Source organism: Pseudorca crassidens, chromosome 7 (genome assembly GCF_039906515.1).
Source record: "Pseudorca crassidens isolate mPseCra1 chromosome 7, mPseCra1.hap1, whole genome shotgun sequence".
NCBI lineage: Eukaryota > Metazoa > Chordata > Mammalia > Artiodactyla > Delphinidae > Pseudorca > Pseudorca crassidens.
In genome coordinates, this window is record NC_090302.1 from 70,648,050 (window position 1) to 70,674,426 (window position 26,377).

The 26,377-nt window shown below is 41.0% G+C and overlaps 1 protein-coding gene across 2 annotated transcripts; it reads right to left on the bottom strand.

Moving 5' to 3' along the window:
• Positions 1-1,881: 1,881 nt before the first annotated feature.
• Positions 1,882-26,003, bottom strand: CDKN2A (cyclin dependent kinase inhibitor 2A). 2 transcript variants are annotated; one of them, XM_067744528.1, is made up of 3 exons: positions 25,865-26,003; positions 4,356-4,662; positions 1,882-2,090 (listed from the first exon to the last, which is right to left on the bottom strand). In XM_067744528.1, exons 2-3 carry the CDS (start codon positions 4,657-4,659, stop codon positions 2,065-2,067), a joined length of 330 nt encoding a protein of 109 aa, XP_067600629.1. In that variant the 5' UTR covers positions 4,660-4,662; positions 25,865-26,003; the 3' UTR covers positions 1,882-2,064. The 2 variants fall into 2 exon arrangements, with proteins under 2 accessions (XP_067600629.1, XP_067600628.1); XM_067744527.1 differs by lacking the exon at positions 25,865-26,003 and adding an exon at positions 7,919-8,408.
• Positions 26,004-26,377: the final 374 nt, after the last annotated feature.

Here is a 26,377-nt window from a genome sequence, read left to right on the forward strand (position 1 = left end):
GTAAAGTGAAATTACAGCAGATACAATGAAAGAAAATATTTATGAATCATATATTTGATAAGGATCTAGTATCTATAATATACAAAGATTTCATACAACTTAACAGCAAAAAGAAAAGCAACCCAGTTTTTAAATGGACAAAGGACTTGGAGAGACATTTCTCCTAAGAAAATATACAAATTACCAATAAACACATGAAAAGATACTCAACATCTGTAGTCATTAAGGAAATGTAAATCAAACCCACAATGAGTTACCACTTCATACTCACTAGGATGGCTTCTAAAAAACAACAACAACAACAACAGAAAATAACAAGTGCTATTAAGGATGTGGAGATATTGCAATTCTTGTACATTGCTGGTAGGAATGTTTAATAGTGCAGCTGCTGCGGAAAACAGTTTGGCAGTTCCACAAAAAGTTTAACATATTATTATATGACCTAGCAATTCCACTCCTAGGTGTATACCCCCGAAATTGAAAACAAGTATTCAAAAAAATACTGGTATACAAACGTTCACAGCACTAGTCACAAAAGCCAAAAGGTAGAAACAACCCAAACGTTCATTACCAGATGACAAGATAAACAATGGAATATTATTCGGCCATAAGAAGGAGTGCTACATGCTACAACATGGATAGACCTCAAAAAAAAGTATGCTAAGTGAAAGAAGACAGACACAAAAGGCAACATATTGTATGATTCCACTTACCATCAAGTGTCCAGAATAGGTAAATCCATAGAGACAATAGATTAGTGGTTGCCAGGGTCTGGGGACAGGGAGGATCTAATGAATATGCTTAATGGGTATGGGGTCGCCTTTGGGGATGATGAAAATGTTTTGGAACTAGATAAATGGCGATGGTTGCACAACATTGTGAGTGTACTAATGCCATTGAATTACACCCTTTAAAATTGTTAATCTTATGTGAATTTCACTTCAATAAGCAACGGAGACTGAGGCAGCCCCAGCTGAAGTTGGAGCTACGTTCCTGCAACATCCCTGCTCTGGCAAAGAAGCGCAGAGCTGCTTTTGTCTTGGGTGGCAGTCAGAGCCACAACCTCACAGCCCGCCGCTGTCGAGTTCCGGGGCGCTGGGCCGGCCTGGAGGACCAGCTCACGCAGGCCCCAGCGGGATGCAGAACTCTGCGCGTGGTTGTGGGTCACGTTCTGCAGGCTCCGCCACCTATTATTGGCTGTGACGCTTTGTGCAAAATACCCAAAACCTTACTTACGGGTCTCGGATTCTGGAGCCAGGTAAGTAAGGGAAGTCTCAATCTGAGGTCTCCCTGGAGTTTCCATTTATCACTTTTTACCCCTTTTCATCGATCTAAAGTCCCAGCTTTTGACATTTCATTATCTGAAATCCGAATGTGTCTTATCAACCTATGCTATGCACTCTTACCTGCAGCGTTTTTCTTTCTAAGAGGTATGTGAAACGATGGTGAGTCTCAGAAACAATGCTGTATCGGCGATTCAATGAAATAGGCCTTAAAATTTCTAGTTATGTGTTGTGTGCTTTTTAGTTGATGTCCCTAGCCCTGTCCAGGGACATCTGTTCCCCCCGCCCCCCCAACTATACCCCTGGTAAGGTGCCATAATAGGTGCTCAATAAATGTTGACTGAGTGAACGGAAAGAACCCTATTTGTTTTAAAATTTTTTGCGCCTTGGCTCCGCCCCTTGCGGGCAGTTTGACACAAGAAGCGTCACGTAATCCATTTAAGCTTCGTTTTCCTAGTTCACAAAATGGCTGTAATAACCTCAGCGCCTGGCGGGTGCGAGGCTCGAAAGAGGAAGTGCCCGCTTAGATGTGTTCCCAGAGCCTGAGTACTGACTCCCGAAAACTCCAACACGATGAAAAGACAAGAACAGTGTCGGGTTTTGTTTTTTTTTAATTTTATAGCAAAATTTAAGGGAAGGAAGGGGGAGGCAGTTCCAATTTTTAAAAAGCGTTATTTGATGAATTGGAACTACGCAGGGAAGACAGATATGGTGGGGGTAGTTCTTGTATTCAAACTTCGACGACTGAAGATCAAATACGTAGTCGAAGTGTCTCTAGATTTCAAGGATTCTTTAGGGCGGGACTGTCTGTAGACGGCAGAAAGAAAAAAGACATTAGAAACCAGAAGTCAAAGACGTGCGACCCCTCCCTCCTCTCTCGCAGCCCCCCACTGGCTATGCAGACACAGCTTCTTAACATCCACCAACCCTCAGCCCAGCGTCTGTCTAGGGAGTCTGGACCCTCCCAGCCGCCGCCGCACTCTCGAGCCTTCCCGATCTCGCAGCGCGTCCGCTTGACCCGCCGGGCTGCTCCGGGCTCGCCAGGACGCTCCCGCTCTCGGGACCCGCCCGACGAGGGCAGGGAGAGAGCAGCCGCGCAACCTTCGGGGTTGCGAGAACCAAGCAGGTCTATAACGAGTGCCAAGTTGTTTGCCACACAAAATGCCAGGCGACTGGAGGTGAAGGGGTCGCCTTGCCCTTCGAACGTCCCCAGGTATCTCTTGCACCTGACGCACAGCGATTCGGCGAACTCGCATAACCAGAGAGCACCTCCGTCTCAGGGGCGCTCCGCAGTGTGAGAACCTTTCGTTCCAGTCGTATCTTCTTTCCCAGACCCTATCTCCCAAACCTGCTAATGGCTTCCTAACGTTTCTAGAACAAAATCCATGTTTTTACCTAACATCCTTTTTTTTTTGACTTACAGGGTCACTACTACGTTATCTGGCCTCTGCCCTCCTCTTTGATCTCGTTGTGTACTCGCTCCAGCTGGCCTTTGGGTCCTCTTAAACTGCCACGCTCTTTTTCATGTAAGTTTTTGCACTCGAGTTTCTCTGCCTCCCGTGGCTAATATCTTCTCATGACTCAGGTTCTCTGACCACTCTTAAGATAGTCTCCTCGCCTATTCACACTTCACTCTTATCCACCACATCGGTTTTACAAACTCACTCTTCGAAATACAGTTATATTGCTTAAAAATCTACTTCCCAGAATGTAAGCTCTATGAGGGCAGGATTCCCATTTTGTCCTATTCACTTTTGTGTCTGATCTAGAACGGGGCTGATCACGCAAGTAGGAACTTAAAAAATAGGAAGGAAGGAAGGGAGGGAGGAAGGGAAGGAGGGAGGGATCGTGTGTACCTGGGTTAAATATCTTAGGTTTGATTATTCATTTGCCTGTGGCCCAACTCGATCATCTAAATCCTTCTCTTCAGCTCTTCCCAGTTCTTGCTCCGCCCAACAGCCCTGTGATTGGCCCCTAGTCCTATGCCGCATTCCATACGGAAGCTTCAGCTGGAGGAGAGAGAGGGTGGCAGGCTAAAGGAGATATGGGTGCCTCTCACACCCAAGGCCTAGCACTCAAGACATCTCCCAAAGGTCCAGAGCAAGCCTTTCTACTCTGTCCTCCTAGGCTCGCCTAAGACACAGGGAGCCTAGTGCCCCAGTTCTGAGCCAAAATACGATAGATTTCAGTCTCTTCGAAGTCAGGGTTTACCTTAAATTTTCGCGTAATTTCGTATATTGCTATAGATAGATAGGTAGGTAGGTAGGTAGGTAGATAGATAGATAGGTAGATAAAATGATTCCCCCTTCAGAAAAAAGTCAGAGTAAAGTTGGTACTTTAAGCAGGTTAGGAGTGAGGTGGGGGAAATGGGCCAAGGGAAAAGAAGTCCTCGTGGTCGTAGGAAAAGGGAAGGAGGTCCACATATCCATCATAACAGAATGCTTAAGAGAGGGAAAAGCTTAAGAGAGTCTCTGTTTCTCAGAGAGTGCAGCGAATCCCAGTGTGCAGACTGCGAGAGTTGGCGAGGTCTCCATCCCAGTCGCCCTCAGAACCCACTGGGGGAGCTCTGAAAAACTCCACCGCATAGAGCGGAAGGTCGGATTTAGCAGAGTTTTGCAATAGAGCCGGGAATGATAGATCTCTGCCAGATGATGCCACGCGCAGTTGGCTTTGGAAATTCCAGGGTTGGTTCAGCGACCTTGTTAAACTAGTGGGGAAACTGGGGGCCGTTGAAAGGATGCAGCTAGCCAGCTAATTTGCAGGAAGAGGGGCCACTAGACCTCTAGCCTCCGGAGTGCTCAATTTTCCACCGTCTGCTTCTCAAGTGTTTAGGGGATGGGAGGCACGGTTTATGGGATGGGCTTTAACGTGCGACAGTCCATCTTGGGCTATTTCCCGTCTGCAGTCCTAACGAGGCAGCGCGATCGGGAGACTGGAGTTGTCCCACGGGTTGGCAGGGTGAGCTGAGGTAGGACCAAATACCCTAGTCTCCTGGGCCCAACTTTCTCTTCCGAAAAGTGAGTGCGCTGGGCTGCGGAAGCTGAGTTCAAACTCGTGGATCAGCCACCTCACCTGCGGGACCTTCCGCGGAGTCTGCGCGGGCGTGGCTCCCGCCTTCGGTGCCCCCTGCAGCCGAGCGCAGGTAGCGGGCGACGTCGCGGTGGCCCCGCTCCTCAGCCAGGTCCACGGGCAGGCGGCCCCAGGCGTCGCGCACGTCCAGCCGCGCCCCGGCTCGGTGCAGCGCCACCAACGTGTCCAGGAAGCCCTCCCGGGCGGCGTCGTGCACGGGTCGGGTGAGGGTGGCGGGGTCCGCGCAGTTGGGGTCCGCACCGTGGAGCAGCAGCAGCTCGGCCACGCGGGCGCTGCCCATCATCATGACCTGCCGGAGAGAGCAGAGCGGTCAGGACCGGGGTGGGGACAAGGGCAGGATTAAAGAAACTATTTGCGGAGCCCCCAGCCCGTGCAGACGCCCTTACAAGCCACAGGTGTCTAGTTACTACTTTCTTTCAGTTACCAGCTCGCTTAGCCAGTTCTCCTACCTATTCCATTTTCCTGTACACATTCTGTTATATTCTCCAACGTTCTGCAGGGTTCCAGCCACGCACAGAAAACTGCCAGAGTCACAGACAACAGCAAAAGGGTGAGGAACAAGCTGGCTTTTACTACAGCCTAACCTCCTCTATTTTCTTCCTCATTTTGATATGAAATTATGTAAGGCTCGGAGATTTTCTATGGCTCACTGCTGTATATCCAAGCCCAGAACGTGGTAATTGTTTAAAAGCAAAAATGAAAAAAAATGACAAAAACTTAATTCTTGCAAAACTTTAAGCTACCCTTGGTTTCCCTGAACGTTAAACTTCAATTTCTTTAAGAATAAAATGAGAAAGTTTGTCTAACCAGCCCTAAAATTCCTTCTTCTGGTAAACTAAATAATGCCCCCCAAAGATGCCCACTTCCTAACACTCAAAAGCTGTGAATATATTACCTTATATGGCAAAGGGGACTTTGCAGATGTGGTTAAATTAAGGATTTTGAGGGAGATTAACTTGTATTGTCAGGGTGGGCTCAACTTAATTACATGTTTCCTTATAAAAAGGACACAGTCAGAGAGAAGATATAAGAATGGAAGCAGAGGTCAGAGAGAAGATGCAGGGGCCAAGAGCCAAGGAAAGTTGACTGTCACTAGACGTTAGAAAAGACAAGGAAATGGATTCTTCCTTAGAACTCCCAACAGGAGTGCAACCCCGTGGATCCATTTTAGACTTCTGACTTCCAGAACATAAAATAGTAAATTTATGTTGATACTAAATTTGTGGTAATTTGTTATAGCAGAAATAGGAAACTCAGACACCTTCCAAGATTACACTCTGAGAGTTCACTAAGTAGGGGGGTGCTCACCTCATTTGGCTCCTAAATAACCTTTGATACAAAGCCATTACTAAAGAGGAATTTTGAAATGGTGTTCACAATCACGGCAACCTTACAGTTTGAGTGTTACACGGTGCGTGGTGGTGGTAGACTATTCTTTTTTTAGGGTAACCATTATTTGGTTATATTAGCTAGACCATAGTGACTGTATAAAGAGGAATTACTTATTTTTAGTTACATTCTGTATTAAACACAAATTAATCTGTCCAAACCAATCGTAACAGAATCATACCAAGTTACAGTATGTCTGTTGATTCCTGTCCTGGAGAAAGTGAAACTGATTTAATTTTCAAAAAGACAGAGAGAAAATATAAGTGAACCAACTTACAGCTACAAAAAGAAAGAAAAACTAATGCAGTGCATTAGAAGAAAGAATTGTTTTAAAAGAAAAACTGGTGAAACTGTCACAATATTATTAACTACTTATTTACACTATTAGATTTCTAATAGATTATGGGTTAATTTCCAAAACAAAGGGGCCACACCCAAGGATGATGTCATAATGTTTTGGAAGCTCTACTGCAAGTGCCAGAGCTAGTACATGTCTGTACACTTCCATTCCTGTATATAATGCAAGTGAAAATATATTAGTTGGGTTGGATAAATAAAGTCCTTCATCTTAGTCATAAAATTGGTTTTAAATGTTTTATTATATGCCACAGTAACATAACATTTAAATACTTAAACAATAGCAATCCAAAGCAAAAAGAAACTTAATCAAACAAACTAATATTTATAGGGTGCCTAAGTTAACTTGATGACCTAAATTTAATTTAGTAATTAAAATTTTTCTATAAACTAAGTATTTTTCTATTAAACACAAATTTGGTTAGGGTTCAAAACTAAAATCATACCCCCTTTTGTTTATGCTTTTATCCTATTTTAAAAATGATTTAAAATTAATTATCCAACTTTCTTTTTGTATTTAAACAATAAGGTCTCATCTAACACCTTCTAGAACTCGAAGGCTGAACGCCCAGTCTGCAAGGTGCTGGCAAAATTTTAGAGATATCTAATTATGACTCAGGCATGCATTTTTTAAAAAGGACTCAATGCTTCTCTTCTACAACCATTCAACCTTTCTCTCCCCAAATCTCTCCATATTTCAAATCCCAAATAATCTCAAATTTGAAGGCATTTTAGTTTTATTTTTATATCTGTATCTAAAAGTGTGTAAAATTTATCCTGTGTAGCATAGTTTCAGGAAAGGAAGATTCACTTGTGAAATCTGTTAAGTTCCAAGTGGAGTTACTTTTCCTTTGTCTTGTTAGGCTGGAGTTTTTGCAATGTGCATTTGCTTCATATAAATTTTGTTTTTCAGAATCAGAAATCATTGTCAAAACTGGGCGTAAAACAAGGGTAGTGACTGCCAAGAAGAATGTGTCTTTAGCCTCAGATTTAGGAAGTTAGTGAAGGCGAAAAACAACAGAAAAACGAACTCAACACACCCTCACACACACAAAACTAGAGTGGGGAGGGGAGAAATGACATTTTTAAACTCTGAGGAATTGAAAACTCTCAAATAAATTAACCTATATCAGGTAAGTTTAAAATACCCAAAATGATAGGAGATACTCCCCAAGTGGTTAACTAAATTGACAGCATTATTTCAGGCAAGGTTACATTAACGTTTTTCTTCAGATATGTCTATTTCCTAACAAGCATATATTTTCCTTACTCGGTTAAAAAAAACAAACACGATGTGTAGTTACTTCTGAAAAATTTCAATCGACCTTTATTCCAACATACACAGCAGGAGATTTCCACTGAAATCCCTCCCCCCACTCCCAACAAAGAAGATGATCAGCTCCATTCCCCATTCAGTGAGTTCGGGGTTAAGTGGTCCAGCAAATCTTCCATTTCTTTAAACTCTTACCCCAAATGTTCGTCAATTTCGCATCTGATGAAGAACATACCTCGGTTTATATGAACACAAATAGGCTCTCCCCTCTAGATCTTCATACCAGTCTAGAGATCTGAACCTCATGTGCCTTTCAGTCCTCCGGTGGCTTCCTGAGCCCCCTGGGCGTCGCCGAGAGGAGGTCTCCGACTCCGACCTCCGTCTGAAAACTTCCCAGGAAGTCTCCCCTTTACCAAGAAACGCTTACCTGGTTCCGATCCACCGGCCAACCTCGTCCTTCTAAGTCGCCCGCCATCCCCCCGCCCCGCTCCGCCTCCACCTTCCCGCGGCAGGCCTGCCGACCTACCTGAATCGGGCTCCGACCGTAACGGTTCGGCGCGTGGGCCGGCGCCCCCGCCTCGAGCAGCGCTCGCACCTCGTCAGCCCGGCCCCGGGCGGCGGCGGTGGCCAGCCAGTCAGCCGAGGTCTCCATGCTGCTCCCCAACGCTCGCCCCTCGCTCCCTCACTCTCCCTCTCCCGCCTCCTTGGAGTGCAGGCGGCCCGCCCCGGCCGCCCGGGAGCAGCCCGCCCCTCCTTTTCCCTCCTCCAGGGCCCGCGGAAGCGGCCCCCAGACTCCGCTCCTCGACTCCTCCCGCGGACTCTTTCCACCCCGGAGAGCGCCCTCCACGCGTTCTTCCAGGAGGCGCCTTTTGCTCCCAACGCGCTGCAAATGAGACACCGCTGAACGGGCCCCACTTCATGCCTCCGCAGTCACGAGTCCTCCGCCCGCCCGCCTGGGGGCACCGGCCGGAAGCGGTCCGCCCCTGGAGCGCGGCGGAGCCCCGGCTGGAGGGCACCCAGGGCCCTCCCACCTGCCCCCCTCCCCGCGTCCCCCGCACCCTCCTCGCAGCGCTGCGCCCCCACCCCCAGCAGAGGCGCACGCGCAGCTCTGAGCGAGTTCGTTCCACCAAAGCGAAATTCCTTGCGTGTATGCCCTGCCTGGCATTAGAGAGCTGCACGGGATTCCTAACTGCCAAGTTCGAACCAATGTGTTTGGTGTCCTAGGCAAAGTATTGCTTCCTCTTTTAATCAGAAGAAACGGCCAGCCTGTCCTCGCGGTAAGAGCCGAGGATCGATATCACCCATGCCACCATGAGCCTTCCCTTCTTTCAGACGACACACTCCCCCTCCAACACTCAGCACTTGGATATCGCGCGCTGGCTCTGCTATGCCAGAAATTCTAGCTCAAACGTTCATTTTGGAGAGTGGGCTCACCCGCCAGCCTGTGCCTCCCTCCCTCCACACACATGAAAACGGATGTCGGGAGAGAGCGTTTCCGAGGCTTACACAATGCCTGGTACTAGTGCCTAGTATACGGGCTGGCTCCGAGAAAATGAGGTCTATTTAACAGGGATGGTGGAGATTTCTGCCTATACGCAGATAGGAAAGTGGCAAGGGAGTCACTGGGCTGATAGGCTCCGTTCTTAATAAATAATTCCTCCTAGACCAGAAAAAGTGCTCAGCGCTCTAGGGGCAGAGTTGCATTCAGAGTTGATTCAGAGACCAGGCTCACACACTGTCCTGGCGCCGCTTCTGTCCCGCTCCCTACACCTCTCCTTCCTACTGGAAAAACCTTAAAATTTTCTTAGTTATAAAATGCGGGGTGGGGGGGATAAGAGTCGTCCCTACTTCATAGGACTGTTCTGAGTTTTAAATGAATTGATATACCCATAAGTATTTAGAACAGTGTCACACATCCTAAGCTAATGCCTGTTAGCTCTTAAATTATCCATTTTGAGGATTCTTTTGCAATCCTGTTATGAGACACAAAGAAGAAAATGCTTTGGGTAGAATTATCCATATTATATAAAAGGGAAGGCAAGAAGACCTTAATCACCGAAACAATGATAGACATCCTCCAAAAGCCGACATATTTAATGAAAAGTTTAAAAGAATGAAGAGGATAATAAGCAAAAGAAAATCCAAGTTTCTAATTTATCCTGTGGTTATTACACACACACACACACACACACATATATATATACATATATATATATACACACACACCACACACACACATATATATACTTTTTTAAAAGACTGGGTTGCTCAGGCTTTGCAGATGCCTTAATCACATGCTTCATCTGTCTACTACATAACCCAGCTCTATTTTAAGTTATGTTTCAGTACCTGCTTGACTCTTTTTTTTTTTTTAACATCTTTATTGGAATATAATTGCCTTACAATGGTGTGTTAGTTTCTGCTTTATAACAAAGTGAATCAGCTATACATATACATATATCCCCATACCTCCTCCCTCTTGCTTCTCCCTGCCACCCTCCCTATCCCGCCCCTCTAGGTGGTTACAAAGCACCGAGCTGATCTCCCTGTGCTATGCGGCTGCTTCCCACTAGCTATCTATTTTACATTTGGTAGTGTATATATGTCCATGCCACTCTCTTACTTCGTCCCAGCTTACCCTTCCCCCTCCCCGTGTCCTCAAGTCCATTCTCTACGTCTGCGTCTTTATTCCTTTCCTGCCCCTAGGTTCTTCAGAACCTTTTTTTAAGATCCCATATATATGCGTTAGCATACGGTATTCGTTTTTCTCTTTCTGACTTACTTCACTCCGTATGACAGACTTGACTCCTCCTGAAGACCCAGAATACCTGACTGTACTTTCAGTTGCTGTTAGATTAGGCAACACATGAAGTTTTAAGTGATGCCAATTAAAACACTTATGGGGTATCAAATCCATTATAAAAATCCATCACTGTGCCATTTATATTTTCCTCCAGGCGCCTCTCAATCATTAGGGCAACAATGGTGTGGAAAATTCAAACTGTGGTAGAGAACATAAAATTCTTTTAATGTAGCTTAAGGTATTGTATCATGGGGGAGGGGAAAATAGCCGTTGTGGTGATGGGATAGAGGGAACAGATTTCCCTTGTAATATGTCCGGCTTTTTGGACTAATATCAAAATTAGTTCTCATCACTAAAATGATGGTTCCTAATCTTAGGGCAGGGAGAGTAGGCCCTTTGGAGAACCTGTTGAAAGCTATATATCCTCTCCTCAAAAAATAAAGTATGCAATTTTATTTAAAAAGTGTGTTCACTGGCACATATAACTTTTAGGGAATTCAGAAATTCTTCTAAAACTCAACTATAGATTCCTACATCAGGAACTCTTTAAACTCTCATACAATATATTGGACGGTTACTGGAGGAAATGGGTGATAAAACCATATAAAAACATCCCTTGGATGCATTATATACAGACATGGAGATTGACTTTCTTCAAGAGCAGGTTTTAGACATGTATGCATTAGCTCCAGCACTTACAGTTGAGTTCCCCAAAGATTATGGTATCCTTGAGTACGGCCCCTTTGTTCTGGAAGTTGATCCCATACTCCACTGGAAATCTTGTGTAAATAAGTAGTTAATAATAGTATGAAAGCTTTCCTAGTTTTTCTTTTAAAGAACTACCAAACTCCCAATTTACTCATGTGTATCAGCTCAGACCTGAGGGGAAAACCCTCAGAAGAAATAAAATATAAAGCCCAGGATCCTGGTGCTGGTTATCCCAGTCTCAGATTCCCCATGTGTAAAATGGAGTCATAATATATTTCATGGAATGATAAAATAAGACGATGTATGTCAAAAAGCTTCCAAAATTCTAAAGTTTGTAGGTTATTTCCATTACCCTCCTCAAACTTTCTTTCTTCTCTTCTTCCCTGAGGATGTCATGGCCTTATTTAGGTTTGTGCTGTGTTGGCAGTTTTGAAAATCTATACTATGAAATAAAAACCTGTCTCAATTCTGATCAGTTTTTTAAGATTATTCATTTAAAAAAATGAATGTTCATTCAACAAGCTCACAGGTTAAAGGTAGAGTGCAGGGGGTGGGTAGAAGATGTTAAACATATGGGCTTGAGTTGGAATGCCTGGGTTCAGATCTAGACTTTTCACTTAATTGCTCTATAACAAAGTAACTTAATGTACCTGGACCTCAGTTTTTTCATTTGTATAACTGGGATAATAGTACTCGCCTCAAAGAGTTGTTGTAGGGATTAAATAATGTATGTAATGTGTACACACAAATGTGTAATGTGTGTAGAAGAGCAAAGGGAAACAGAAGATGACACAAGAAAATGCAAATGGAACCAAACTCATTCTGGTGGCTTATGCAAAGTCTTCATGGATGCTGGAAGCTCACCTTAGTCTTGAAAAGTGTAGGAGTATAAAGATGGAAAAGAAGAAGAAAGATGTTCCAGGCAGAAGTGAGAGCAAAGAAGTTTGGGAAAACTGAAAGTAATTTACTGGAATGCATGGTGAGAAACCGGAAAAATAAACTTCTGGAAGAAAAGCCTGCAAAGGCGTCTGCTAAGTGCTGCTCAGAGTGTCAGGAGGAAAACCAGGAGTGAATGGGATGCCGAGGAAGTGGGGACACTCTGTGCAGGCTACTCTTTCACAGGTTAGCTGTGATAGCTCAAGGCAGTGAGTGGTGAGGGGAGGCAGAGGGAAGGTGCAAGAGGCCTGAGCACACACATACCCTAAAGGAAAAGTGCCAGGTGACAGGAAGAACAGTTAGGAGAGAGAAAAAAAAGAGAAACTGAGGACATAGGCAAGATAGGGTATTTCTGAGGACCTGAGCCATCTAAAAAGTAAGGAAGCAAAGGAATATAAGGCACAGGGAGTCATCACAAATTTGGATGCAGGAGATTCAGCTAGATTTGAGAAGGGAGAAAAGGTCAGGGCAGGGAGGAAGTTGAAACACTTCCTTCCATGAACAAAGAGGCTGGCTTGTTTTCAGTGATGATAAGATGGTGGGCTAGGAAGTGAGAGTGCTGAAGGTTTAGGATATGTTATGAAGAAAGAGGGATGGGCTAAGTCGGACTTAGAAGGCTTTTCATCAGCCTGGAGAACCCAGCTGAGGGTCGGTGACACTAGAGGGGCACCTGACTCTTTAAATTAAAGGAAGCCTTGCAATGATGGTGCTCCTGTGACCCTACAAATCCAAGAATAGTATTCTAGATGTGAACATTAATTCAACACATCACCAGAAAGAGAAAGAAAGACATTTGAGAAGGTAGTATTCTGAAATTAGGTTCTGGTTCTTACAAGGCACTGCAGGATTGGCAAGGTATGATATGCATAATATACAAATACATCATATGTAAACTAACATCATTTTATGAGGAAAATAAAGGGTATTGGATAAACAGCTCTGCACTGGGACCAAGTGACAGTCCTGATTTGACTATCAACATGCTTTTTGATTGTGAAATCCTTTGAGGCTATTCTTAGCTTCAACGTCCATATCCTTAAAATGGACTCTATCTTGCTCTACCTTTATATCTCATGAGGTTATTATATCAAGTGAGGCAATACACACAAAAGCATACATCTGTTTACCATATTTAATATTAGTATTGTTATAAAAGAATTGTTCAAAATATAGTTTGAGGTTAAAAATAAAATATATATAGAATACCTCTGGACAGATATAGAAAAGTCTGTTAACTGTGGGGAGAAGAAATGGGGAACTGGGATGGGCATGTGATTTTCTTGTCACACTCTACAACTTGTATTGTTTGGATTTTGTACTATATGCATATATTAGCCATATAATTAATTAAGTAAACATAATACATTTTATTAGACAAATAAGCATTGAGCATTGCTTTTCTGAAAACCATCATTCATAACCTTATTTGACAAAGAGTAACTGAGTTCATACTATATGTCAGGCACTTGGCTTTAAGTTGTGTATACAAAAAAAGAAGGGTCCTTAGTCAAGAGGGTAAATTGGTAGCAACCATCGACATGTTTGATTCTCTGGAGGAGGAAGTTGGTCCGGAATTGGAATGCACGCTTTAGGGGAGCCTACATTAACAGTATAGGAGAAGGAGGATGCACTCTGACAACTGACAATTCAGACCTGTGTTACCAGGAAAAAGATGTTGCATTTCAGGGTCTGGAGAGGATCCAATAATTAACAAGACCTCCTTAGGAAATAGCTTATCAGAGCAGGTATGCTCTGTTAATGGAGCTTCTGGACATAGCTGGGTTAAGCCTGAATAGATGGGCTCTAGGGTGGAATGCTGGGTGCGGTAGAGGATTATTTGAAGACTAAAGCAACGGAAGAATAATTTCATGTACCCCTTTTAATATAGAAAGAGTTGCCAAAGTAAAGACCACAGGCCTAGCTCCACCACCGACTTTATTACCTTGAGAAAGTGATACTTTATTCTGGCTTTGATATCTGCATCTACAAAGTGGGCATAATAACAACTGTACCTCAAGAGATAGTTGTTCAGCTAAGAAAAGTGCCCCTCAAAGTGCCCCTGGGTAAGAATTCTAAGGGCTCAGTGTCCGATCTGGGTATTTTAAATGGGAAGGAAGGACTTTCTTGGGTGAAAAATGGCAACAAATGCAAGGTTTTCCTTTAATTATTTATTTTTCCACAAGGATAAAAGGTAACTTTAACAAAAAGGGAGACCTCTGAGAAAAAGAGCAGACCTCTGTCACAGGTTAGTTAAGACACAGGAATGTGCCCCCAGGGATTAGATCTTTGGAAAATTCAAGATGGAGGATATTTTCTTTACCTTTTTACTATTCTCTAACTAAATTTAATACAGCACAATTATTGAGTATCTGCTACAAATAAGGCACTCTTTTAGGGACTCTATGATAGCTCTTTTCACTTTCACTCAGTTATTGTAAAATTTATCTTCCTGCTCAAACAGGATTTGGGCAAAGAGCACAAAACTCAAAATCCCTTTAACTTATTATAAACCTGATACATAATTATAGGTAAGTCCTAATTTTTCAGTCTTATTTTCCAAAGTATTAACTGGGTATAGAATCTGTAGTATCTATCATCATCTTCCCAAGATCATTTTGAGGATAACTTGTTATATAGCAGATGTCTTTTCTAAATTGTGTGCAAAACAAATGTAATTTTAAATCTATGTAAGGAGTTTACTCTTAAAAATATCTCTAGAGTGGAGTCTTGTGAAATGAGGAACCTTTGAAGCTCATGAAAACAATCACTCCCTAACTCAATTGTTTTGTAAATGTCTGTTTTTGTTTGTTGAGCAGTTTCTTTTGTTGAATTACTTATGCCTATTTGTGGCTACTTGGCCAGTTGAAAAAAACTAAAAGACTAGCACTGTGTGTGTGTGTGTGTGTGTGTGTGTGTATGTGTGTGTGTGTCTCTCTCTCTCTCTCTCTTTATGTATATATGGTATGTATATATATATATATATATATCAATAGATACAGTATGTATTTGTGTGCATATGTGCATAATTTGTTTACATGCACAGATATGGAGAATTAGAATTAGCCTCATCCTGAGGGAAAAAATAAGTAAAGCATATAATTACAGGAGAGAGACAGACAGACAGAAACAGAAACAATAGAAAATGCATTCAAAGTTGCCAGCAAAATCATAATGGCTACCATTTATTGAACCCCAACTATGTGATAAGCATTAAGCAGCTTTACATATGTCATTTCCCATGACTGTCCTGTGGAATACAGAGTAGTATCCTTTCTTCATTAATTAGAAAAGAAGCCCAGAGTGCTTAAGTCATAAGGTACAAGGAGATGGAGTCCAAGCTCAAGGTTCCCAGTTCTGTCTGAGAGGTGCACACTCTCCCCACTATGTTTCCCTGCTGATTGATTTGTACAGGACATGGTGGACAACTCAGCAATGCTTTCTTTTCTTTGAGAACTGTGCCATCAGGCAGGTTGTAAATTCTGGACCCAAGGTGACAGGATTTCCACCTTCGGGAATTACTGTGCTTCTGTGTGATTATTCTTGGATAATCATACACATAGTGATAGAAATTTGGATCTTGAAGTCCCTCAAAGTGACTTAATCCAGTCCTCTCATTTTTGAATGATTTTTTCCTGATTATAGTTCACATATGTAAAAAAATGTAAGAAATGAGCTTCATAAAGAAAATGAAAAATTATACTACACGGAAACAATAACATTTTGAAATATTTCCTTCCTGTCTTTTATCCTTGCTCAGTGCTTGTGGATATAATACAATTTTGAAATGAGTTTTTCCTTTCACTCATCATTAGAGCATTTTCCCAAATTCTCCAAAATTGCTTTATAAACACTACTTTTAATAGCTACAACATACTCCACTGGGGAAAAAAAGCTCCAGTTTACCTACTGATGCTCCTGTTGTCATATATTTAAGGTGTTTCTAATTGCTACAACAAATAGTACTGCAGGTTTTCAAAGAATCTAAGTCTTGTGACACATATTGAAAAATTGTTTTTCATAAAGCTACCCCTATGATTTATAGATAAGGAAATGGAGGGGTGTGCATTGCCATGGTTACCCAGCAAATAAGTGTTTCCTGCAGGTCTTAAACCCAGTCCTCTCTTCATGTTCTTTCTATGGCCACAGCTACTTACACTGACTGCGACAAATGTGGTTGGTGAGGATGCCAACCACAGCCTTAAATAATAATCTTGGAGAAGACACAAATGCAGCATAGGTAATGGGACAATCTCAGTCTGCATACTCAGGTAGCCCTCATCCCTCATTTACCAGTTCTGCCGACTTGAATAAATTACATAAACTTTCTGATCCTCCATTTCCTCACCTCTCAAAGTGGGGAATAAAACATAGTTCATAGGGTTATTATAAGGAATAAAGAATGTCAGATATAGAAAAATCTAGGCACACAGTGGGCTCTCAATAAATGGAACTTATTTTTTTTTTTAAGGATATGACATTTACTATCTTCTTATTCATTTAGGCCATCAAAGTCAATTTCCTCTTGGGTATTTTTTTCTCATTACTATACATTCTGGCAGGTATCTGTGGTTTGAACAAGCAAACTCCCTTCCAGAAAGTGTGATTAACTCTGTCTTCTTTGATTCTAACCCCATGAAAACAGAGCTTCTTTGTAATAAAGTTGGCTGTGTTATAATAAAAGTACTTCCACAAAAACTTTCATGAAATCATGGGAAGTGATGATGGAGTGTGTCACTGTGTTCAATGTTTCCTCTGCGTTCATTGCTACCCACAGCCAGTCCTTGGAGTGCAGTTCAAGTAGAAAGTACAATGGGGAAGCTATAGGCAAAATTATAGGAGAAATTATAAAGTTTACCTTCTCTAAACCTCTATTCCCAACCTCCCTCGTTTTCCTCCCTGATTGCACAGATTTTCTCCTTTCAAACACGTGTTGCTCTCTTCATTGTTAACCTTGAACACATAGAGTATTCCATTTCTGCCTATCCTGCTGATGCTTGTATGTGCTATTATTGCCTTGAGAAAGTGAAACTCACAGAGCAGTAATATTGTGTTCAGTTTTCACTCTTGGTGGAAGTTGAGTGTTCATGGTTGATTGACTGGGTTTAACGATGATTTAGGATACTCTGATTTCGGGGAAACATCTATATTGAAGCTTTCCTCTTCAAAGGGAGACCTAGTTACCACCCTCCCCACAACTATCCCTTAAGAGTAGCCTGCCTTCTTGGAGCTCTAGAGTCTAACTGTTATCTTTTTTTTTTTTTTGCCTTTCCTGGACTTCTGAAAATTCTGAAGCCAAACTATCCTCTGATATTGTAAAAGATCATAAGAAAATTTTCTGTGTTGGATCACTCTTCCTGGAGTCACATTCTTCACCCAATATGGGATTAAACTCCTCTGGAAGGAATCAACTTCATGATGATATACATCAATCCTGAATAAATCAGAAAATGCTTCCTATTCATGTTTTAGCACCTTTCACTTACAGATTTAACATTCCCACTGATGTTTTCCTTTGAGTCTCAGGGTTGAGGGTATAGTTTTATATTTCTCTTTCTTATGGTTAAGATGATAACTCCCAGACTTCATTTTTTAAAGGCAATGATAACAGAGCATACTTTATGTTTCTCTGCACTAATTTTATATACCTAAGTCAATTTTGCCTAAGGAAGTATATTTAACATATTTTGTCTCTTTGATATCCTACTAAATGTGAATAATAGCTGCAGGCCACCTTCCAAAGCAGACATTTTGGAGGTTTTGAGGATGACTTTAATGCTTCTTCCCCTCTTTCCTTCCACCACACACACACACACACACACACACACACACACACACACACACGCACACTCTTCACACTAAAGAGTTTTTAGAAAATTCTGTGCCGAAGCTATTGATTCAGATATTCAGACTGCAGCAACTGTTCTGAAGGAATTGAGAGCCCATTATCTCAGTGTTCCCTCCAGAAATTATTATTTGGGGTTATTGAATTTTTTGATAAATTGAAGGCAAGTTAATAACTTTTTTCAGTTTTCTAAAACTAATTTAATTTCTTATCTTAGAAAACAAGTTCATGACTATCGTTTAATAGCTATTTAGTAATTACGAACACTAGAAAAGTTTAGAATCACACTGTAAAGGCCATCATATTGGGCTTCTGTACAAGTTTACAATGATTTTTTGTACAAATTTACCTGACACCTTGGAATATGCCAGGGATTTGAATAAATATATTTTTATTATGATATGCATGTTCTTTAAAATGGAGTTGAGGAATTTCTAGCTACTCTAAATAATTAAATTATAGTTAAGAAGGCATTTACTGTAAAAGTAAACTAATGTACTTTTAAGGATTAGTTTAATTAGGCACTTTAACAATAATTGACAAATGTATGTGATACATACATTTGTATGTATGTATCATACATATCAAATGTATGTGATAGTATATGCAAACATCTCTTTGCATATACTATTTTATCTAGTTCTTAATGGATGAGTACTATAGGGTACCACCTTAGGTTTACAGATAAGAAAGTGGAAGCATTGAGAGCTTTAAGTACTTAGTCCTAATACCACACAGCTAGTAAGTAAAGGAAATGGAATCTAATCACAGATCATATATTCCAAGAAAGTGACATTTCTACTTCGTGCTTCAAGTGATTCCTATGCTGGTGCATAGGTTTCCTATTTACTGCTCTTAAATTGAAGTGTGAGTAATTTATACTTAATTTATAAGGGAGTTTTGAATTAGTTTTATTCTGGGCAAGAAATGAATTTCTGAAAGAAGTTAATTTTCTTGTTTTATTATGAGATTCAATGACTTTTAGGACTTCAGTTATTAAACTGCCCTATTTTTCAGAACTTTTCATTCACCTCATTAAATATATATTTGCTAGAACATATGTGGCTGATGCTGAGTAAAACAGAGATCCAAGGGAGTTAAGCAATTTACAAAACAACAACTAACTATAAGAGATGGAACTGAAACCATATACATATATACACACATATAGGTATATATATGTGCATGTATATATATATATATATATATATATATATATATATAACATGTATTCACTCAAGAGGCAGTTATAAAGGGCTAAGTTAGGGCATTTGGGGCAAGAAGCACGCCTAGTTCAAATTGGCACGAGTTACTAGTCAATGACTTTTGACAGACCATGCAACCTATCAGAGCCTCAGTCTCCAGTCCATGAAATGAGACAATAATATCCCTAAAACATAAGGATAATGTGACAATTAAATAAGATAATGTAAGTTGACGTGCTCTATTACTGTTAAGCTCCTCATAATTATTTTGAGGGAAAAGAGAAAACAAACTTGACCATATGCTTTTAGAAGAAAGTTTCAATAAGCTTCTTTCAAAAATTGTGTTACATAAAATATATTCAGTTTCAATTATTCAGCATGTAAATTGAATGGAGTAAAATTCAAAGTGTCCCATGTTGTATGTATATTTAACAATTATTTCAGAATTAAAATATACTGCTAGTTCTACAGGTTGGGAAAGATTTGCAACTGGGGGGATTCATTGTGTTTGGATAGCTGCTGTTTCTTTAAATTGGGTGAAAGAGTTGTACAATTGCTGAGTCAGATGGTCTGGCAGCCTGAGAGATTCAGAGCAAGAAAATGGTGGCACTCAAAAAAAGAAAGTAAAACGTAAGCTTTCCCCCCCCCCCCGCCGATACATCAGCAAAGTAACAGGTGTAACATTAAAAAAATGTAGTTGAAAAGCAGAAAAATTATGATTATAAGTTGGAAGGCATAATATTTTAGTTTTACTTATAATGGCAAATTATTCTTTAGCTTACATTATTCTACATATTTCTCCCTCATCAATGTGCTTTTATAGACACAAAGACTGCTCATTTTATCTATAAGTGCTTTATTCTGTTATGGCTACGTTCTACTGCAATTTTGCCTTGCTCATAAATAAATATAATTTAAATCTGTGGAATACTTTTATGTTTTCTTTTTCTTCTCTTACATAATTTTATGTTGTTATGTTTACTGCCTGGTTTCTGGTTTGGAAGATAAAGTAAAATAAAAGAAATCCCTTATTACTTATTACTCTATCTATCTATCTATCGAGGACCATCCATCCTATGTAAACAACAGTAAGTGTATGTAGTGTTTCAAAAAGGTGATGTCTTTTGTGGAAATTTTCTGGCTGGTGCTACAAGCTTTAATGCACAAGTGTATTCTGTTACATTCTTCGCCCCAAAATGTGTTCTGATTGTAGAGATCTGGCATCTAAGAGATAGTTTTTTCCAATTCAGATGAAGGATCACATAATAATAATAAAGGGTATCCTTCATTTGGTAAAATAGCTCCTCCAATGATTTATTCAGATTCTCAGTGTCCTTCCTGGCACCCAAAGTGTGATTCTAAAATTTTAAATCTTATCTAAAAGGCTGAACCTCGATTCAAAAATAAATGAGCAAAAATAAGGTTTAAAAAAGCAATGTTGGCCATATTTGTCCCAAGGAGCCACCTCCTAACAGAATCCCCCTTAAATGCTTTAAAATGCAGATTCTTGGGACACATAGCAAATCTGCTGAATCACATATTCTGAGGATGAGCTCCAGAAATATGTATTTTAAACAGCAGCCCAGGTAAGGATGCTGCTGATAACCTTTGCCTTACTTCTTTGACGTCACATTATTCTCAAGCTTAAATTAAGAAAGTAAGGGCATATATATTAACACCACTCTGATTGCACAATTTTATTAGTTGCAATTTGTTTAAGAGATTATATGTCTTTGTTCATATAGTTCTGAACCTCTACAATCTACAAAACTTTTTTTCCCTGAGGAAAAACTCCTACTGGCTTCGCAACCATGTAAATAAATTCTGAGATTTTCTTTTTGAAGGTAAAAGGGAAAATTGAGAGCTAGTTGAAGAAGAATTAAAAAGTCATTTGTGATAAAAACTAAAAATCAACTTATTCTTTTTCAAAGGACCTCTGAGGCACTGTAATTTTAAATCTTGTAGTTGACATTTTAGTTTTTTCTCCTTTATTACTTCTTTCTGATTATGTAGTTCTACCCAACTGCAACAATCATTCCAGGGTTTATGAAATAGAAAACTGCACTGACAGGCAGAGATTTTCTTCAATCCTTCTTTCTTTAAAAAACAAATGTTATTGACATTTAGTAAATTCAACAATTGTCAATACACATGGGATTGCTGAACACACAGTGAAATACCATGAATTAGGATATGGTGACTCTGCGGAGACCCCAGATTGGTGGGCATTTTCTAAGATGGAGCAGTCTTTAAAAGGACCTTCCTTCTCCTATGAACAAAGCCTTTATTTATTCCTAAGGTTTTCTCCATCGGTTGGCTTACTGACATAGAAGTTGACCTTATTTGAATACTGACTCATGTTTTTTCATTCTAATAAATGATTTTATTTGAATGTCTTGACTAAAGGAGAAAGTTTACAAACATGAGGAAAGCTTCAATATAAGAAGAAAACTATTGAGAGACATCATCACTAGAAAAATATGACGGGCCATTCTTTATACCACCTTGCACCCCAGACAGAGAAACAAAGAAAACGAGGCCTTTCAATACTCTGGTCACCACCTAGCCTGGAAGGTAATGGAATAGCCGCCTAGTCTTGGAAGTGCACCTCACCATCTCTCGTTCCGTTCCGTGCCTCGGAGTGAACCTGTCCCATCCCGCTCCCTCCCTTCCAGAAAAAAAGGCCTAGTCAGTTTCACGCTGGGGGAGGTGACACAGAGATGTCCCCTGTCATACCTTGCACCCCTCTGGAAGCCACGAAGCCCACTCAGACTCCGCCTGTCCCCACCCCTTCCTCACCCATGGCAGCCCCCATCCTGCTCTGCGTTTAACTCCTGCTCTGCTCTGTTACTCTAATGAAATATTACCTGCGGAAATAGTTGGGGTGAGGGGCGAGGCCCAGAGGAGGCTAAAAATAGAAGGGCTGGGTGCGTTCGCGTCGTTAGGTGATAAGTGGGCCTGTGTCCTACCCCAGCGGCCAATAAAATCTCCGGCATCCGAAGCATCTCTAAGAATTGAGAGGGTGAGGGATGAGTCAAGGAGGGTGGTTGGAGTTGAGAGGTGAAGGAGGCGAGGTCCGAGCAACTTCGAGTCTCACTTCCTACTCTGGGGTCCTGGGGACACCCGCTGCGACCCCAGCCCAGCTCTGGGAAGTGGAGAGCCCCACCCTGAAGTCGTCCAGGGAGGACTTGGGAGAAGGGGATCCCGAGGAGGGGCAAGTGCTGGGACCAGAGAGGCCTAACACCCAGGCGCCTTGGAAACAGGTATAGCCACGCATTTATCATTTATTTAAAAACGAACTACGTTGTGAATAGGCACAGCGTGCCCTAAAGTCTGAAGTCAGAACCCTCTCAGGCTTTCTCCAGACCTTAAAGCCACCTTCTTATATAGGATACGCGTACAACTTATTTTCCTCACCCTTTCTCACTCCTTCCCCAACTAACGCTAAGTAAGCTCTTAGTTCATCTGTACTGTATGAAAATAACTTTTTTTTTTAAACTGGTGATGGTCATAGCACTTTGGAAGACACAAAAGTGTAATGAAGAAATAAAGATCACCAACCATCCTGAGGAAGCCACTATAGATATTCTGATACATTGCTGTGTGTGTGTGCGTATGTATGTGTATGTGTAGAGAAAGAACGAGAGAAACAGAGAGAGACGGAGAGGAAAAGCAAGAATAAGAATTGTTTATTGCTTTAAATCTTACTTTTTTTAAAAAAAAAAGGAAATCACCTACCTTTATAATGTAATAATTTTACATTCTATTAAATATTCTCCAAAAACATGATGATTGTCTGTTACATTCCAGCTGAAATATTTCAGACCATAATTCCAGAGTATAGGTATAATTGAACATAATTTAACAATGTGATTGCTAGAATTTTAGGCAATTTTCAATTTCCTGCTACTATTTATCTGTTTGTATTGCTCTTTGTCAGAATCTTTCTTTCCTTAAAATAATGCCTACATATAGAAAAACTGAATAAAAGTATATGGATATTTTACAAGTTCTTGATACATAATGTAAAAATGTTCTTGCCAGTGAGGTGTTTAGGAAAGTGCATTAATCTTCAGTCAATAAACAGACACAATATTAGTCATCAGGTATGTGAAAATCAGAATTTAGAAAACTGTAGTTTTTTTTAAAGCTATTCAATATTATAATTTTATGTTTAGAAAATGAAACTATACCCATTGTTTACATTATTTAAACTGTAGAAATAAAGCACCATAAAAACTCTTTATGAGGTTGGATTTTGTAGCAGAGAGAAGGATTCTCTGGCCTAGGGTGTTTTAGGATGGACTGGGGCAAGTGAGATTGTCATGCTTCTCAAAAAGTACTAAAGGTTTTAAAAGAGCAAAAACACTGGGCCAAATGTTCAGCCTTCCTTTAAGAAGGTATTTTTGAGATGATGTAGATCACTTTACTATCAGGTGTCATTCACATGTTGGGAAAATGGTTTAGCTTAACCCTACCGTGTTAGTTACTTGTGATGAACTAACATGTAATTAGCAGACCTGTAAAATACTGTTGGATATAGACAGCAATAGGCTGTGTTGTTGTTACCTTAGGATGAGAATGGACTTTTTAAAATTCAAGAGTCCCCAAAGAAGTAAGTGAATATTAAATCTTGATGTCTGAAAGAATTATTGTTCATTTAGAACATAATACAAGCTAGAGATCATGTACACATTGGGAATAATGGTTTATGCTAACCGTATAGTGCTTACCTTGAGAGGACACTATGCTGTTAAAGGAGGGGAAAAACCCTAAGAGTTCCCACATAACAGTAAACAAATAAATATTTAATTTCAGAAAAATATGACTAGTTTGTAAACACACCAAGGTAGAAGTAACGAGCCAATTAGCGTAATTCATCAGGCACGTGTGGATAAGAAACTAGTAACGTGGAATTTTATTATATACAGTTTCCAGTTATATAAGAAAAGTCATAATGAACATGTTTGCAAAACTCTAAAAATATGTTAAAATAATAACACCTTACAGGTCTGCATTAGTATTAAATAATTCATACAAGTTAGTTTTTAGCGCTATTGCTCTCAAGGAATTGTATGAGTCCCAACATAATTACCACCCATATATATTCTTAAATCAGTATAACCATAGACATAATATATATTAATGTGAAATATATAATTACATGTCACTTATAATTAATACTTCTAGATGTTTGTATATGTGTAAAATTTTATATATGAAGTTGGAGAATTGCACATATTTTCAAAACATATTCTATTCTATCTACGTCATGTGTTCTGTCTTCAGATATTTGCTGAAAATTGGGCTTTTCATATAGTCAATGCATTTAAAAATAACTTTCATTCCTGAAAATTGATTTATACCTAAATAACAAGAAATGAATGGCTATTCTCAATGAATCTATCATTTTTATATTTTTAACACTTATACAATAAATATATTATAAAATGAATATTTCTCTAACTTAAAATAATCACAATATTATATTATGTATTTCTAAAATAGAAAACACATAATTACAGTATTTACATAGATTAAATATTTCTACTTTGTTACTATAGAGTTTTGGATGCAACTTAGTAATTTAAATAAAATAACTTTATATAGAGAATAATATTAAAAAACTAAGATATTCAAAAACACATCATAGTGGCTAAATGCTTGCTGGTACGGATAAAGCACCGTTTTAAAAAATAGGATCCTGTTAATGTTTTAAAATGAACTGAAATCAAGACCAGCAACATGCCTTGAAATTCTTTACAAGCTCCTTCTACTAATTCCAAAAAACCCCCTGAACTTTAATAATAATATGAAAAAGAAAATGTGTATTTTTCCTATAAATTGTTTGTAGATTTTTGCCAATAGAAATTGAGGCACCTGATTAAACACTGATAGTGTTAACAGTTTTACATTTACATGTCAAAAAGTCTATTAACGTTACAATAAAAAATAATTCCCCCTCTGCTGACCTTTGCTTTTTCAAAACACATATTCATGGGGAAATAATGCCACAAGGAAGGTCACAAAAATGAAGCCCCATTAAATTGTTTTTGGATTCATTATCCAAGTTCTAATTAGGACTCTATATATTATAGCTATATATATATATTTCAACTATCCTCGTCATAGGAAATTACATCGACTATGTAAAGATTTATCTTATGTGAGGACAAAACTACCTAGAATTCTGTCTTTCAAGAAGTAGGCCTCATTTGGGGCCTGTTAATTGGGGCCTGAGATGACTAAAATATGATCGGTGCGATCCTTAGACTCCCCACTGTAGTTCTGCCTTCTGCTAAACATACGGGCATTGTCCCAAGTACTTAGATATACCAGGCCGCTAAAGAAGAAACCTCCATCTCACTGCGAAAGTTTGACTCTCCACTGACTGCACAAGCAAGTGATTGCTCCTCTTAGCAGTTACTGATCCTTCGATCAAGATCAATGTTACTATTTCGGGAAGTTAAACTCTGTGCGAGCCCGCACCCTCAAACGTCCTCCACTACTGGAAGGAGGGAGGGTTGACGAGTCAGGAAGACTGGGGAGGAAAAAGGCGGCCTCCAGAAAACTAAGACCGTTAGTGATACTTTCCTCCAGGGCGCAATAAAGTGCCTTAGAAATACACCTTGTGTGTGTGTGTGTGTGTGTGTGTGTGTGTGTGTGTGTGTGTACTGATTCCCACTCAGGAAATTCAGGAGTGACTGACTTCTAAAGTGGGTTTAGAATCTCCCGGTTTCCCCCAGAGTTTCAAGGGATTAAGGAGGTGTGTGAAGGCGGCTCCGGGCTTCAGATACTGGGAGAACAGCACCTCTAAGTAACTGTAACCCGTATGGAGAGAAAGTGGAAGGAGCCTCCACCCACGCCGAAACAACCTCCTCCAACCTCGTCTGGAGATGATTTATCTGTGTATTAGCTTACATCAAACAAAATCACCCAAGGGCCGACTGCGCCCGGGATTTTCGAGGCCTTTCCTACCTGGTCTAGGATGCGGTTGCTGCGCTCTGCGCTGGCTCCTCACTAGCATCAGCACGAGGTCCGCAGCGGCCCGCACGACCGGCGCTGCCCACTCACGCGCTGGCCGCGCGATCTGCACGACGAAAGCCCTGACTCGCGGCGGGCCGTACGCGCGCCGAATCCGCACTGTGATCAAGAGTCGGCGCACCATGTTCTTGCCGCCGCCGAGCTCGGCGGCCGCTGCGCCGCCTTTTGACTTCAGAGGTAGGCAGCTCGGCGCCCGCCCCCCGATAGCAAACTGAGACCCACGCGCCGCCCCCAGCCCATCCCCGCCCCGCACGCGCGCACCCGCCTTCCCTGCGCGCGCCCGCTCGCCCCCCACCTCCTCAGAGCCCAGAACCGTTCTGCGCCCAGCGCGCGCGGGAAAGGCGGGCTGAGGCGCCTGGAGGCGCGCGCGCGGGCAGCTAGCGTCCTAGGTTCCTCTCCCTCCCGCCCACCTCCTCTTTCCCGCCCTGTCCGCGCCCCCCCCCCCGC

What these genes read in the sequence shown, in the direction of transcription:
- CDKN2A (XM_067744527.1), bottom strand. Translation starts at nt 8,044, where the DNA reads ATGGAGACCTCGGCTGACTGGCTGGCCACCGCCGCCGCCCGGGGCCGG. An exon ending in ACGGTCGGAGCCCGATTCAG is followed by an intron (nt 4,663 to 7,918) that starts GTAGGTCGGCAG and finishes TCTCTCCGGCAG; the next exon opens with GTCATGATGATGGGCAGCGC. An exon ending in CTCCGCGGAAGGTCCCGCAG is followed by an intron (nt 2,091 to 4,355) that starts GTGAGGTGGCTG and finishes TGCCGTCTACAG; the next exon opens with ACAGTCCCGCCCTAAAGAAT.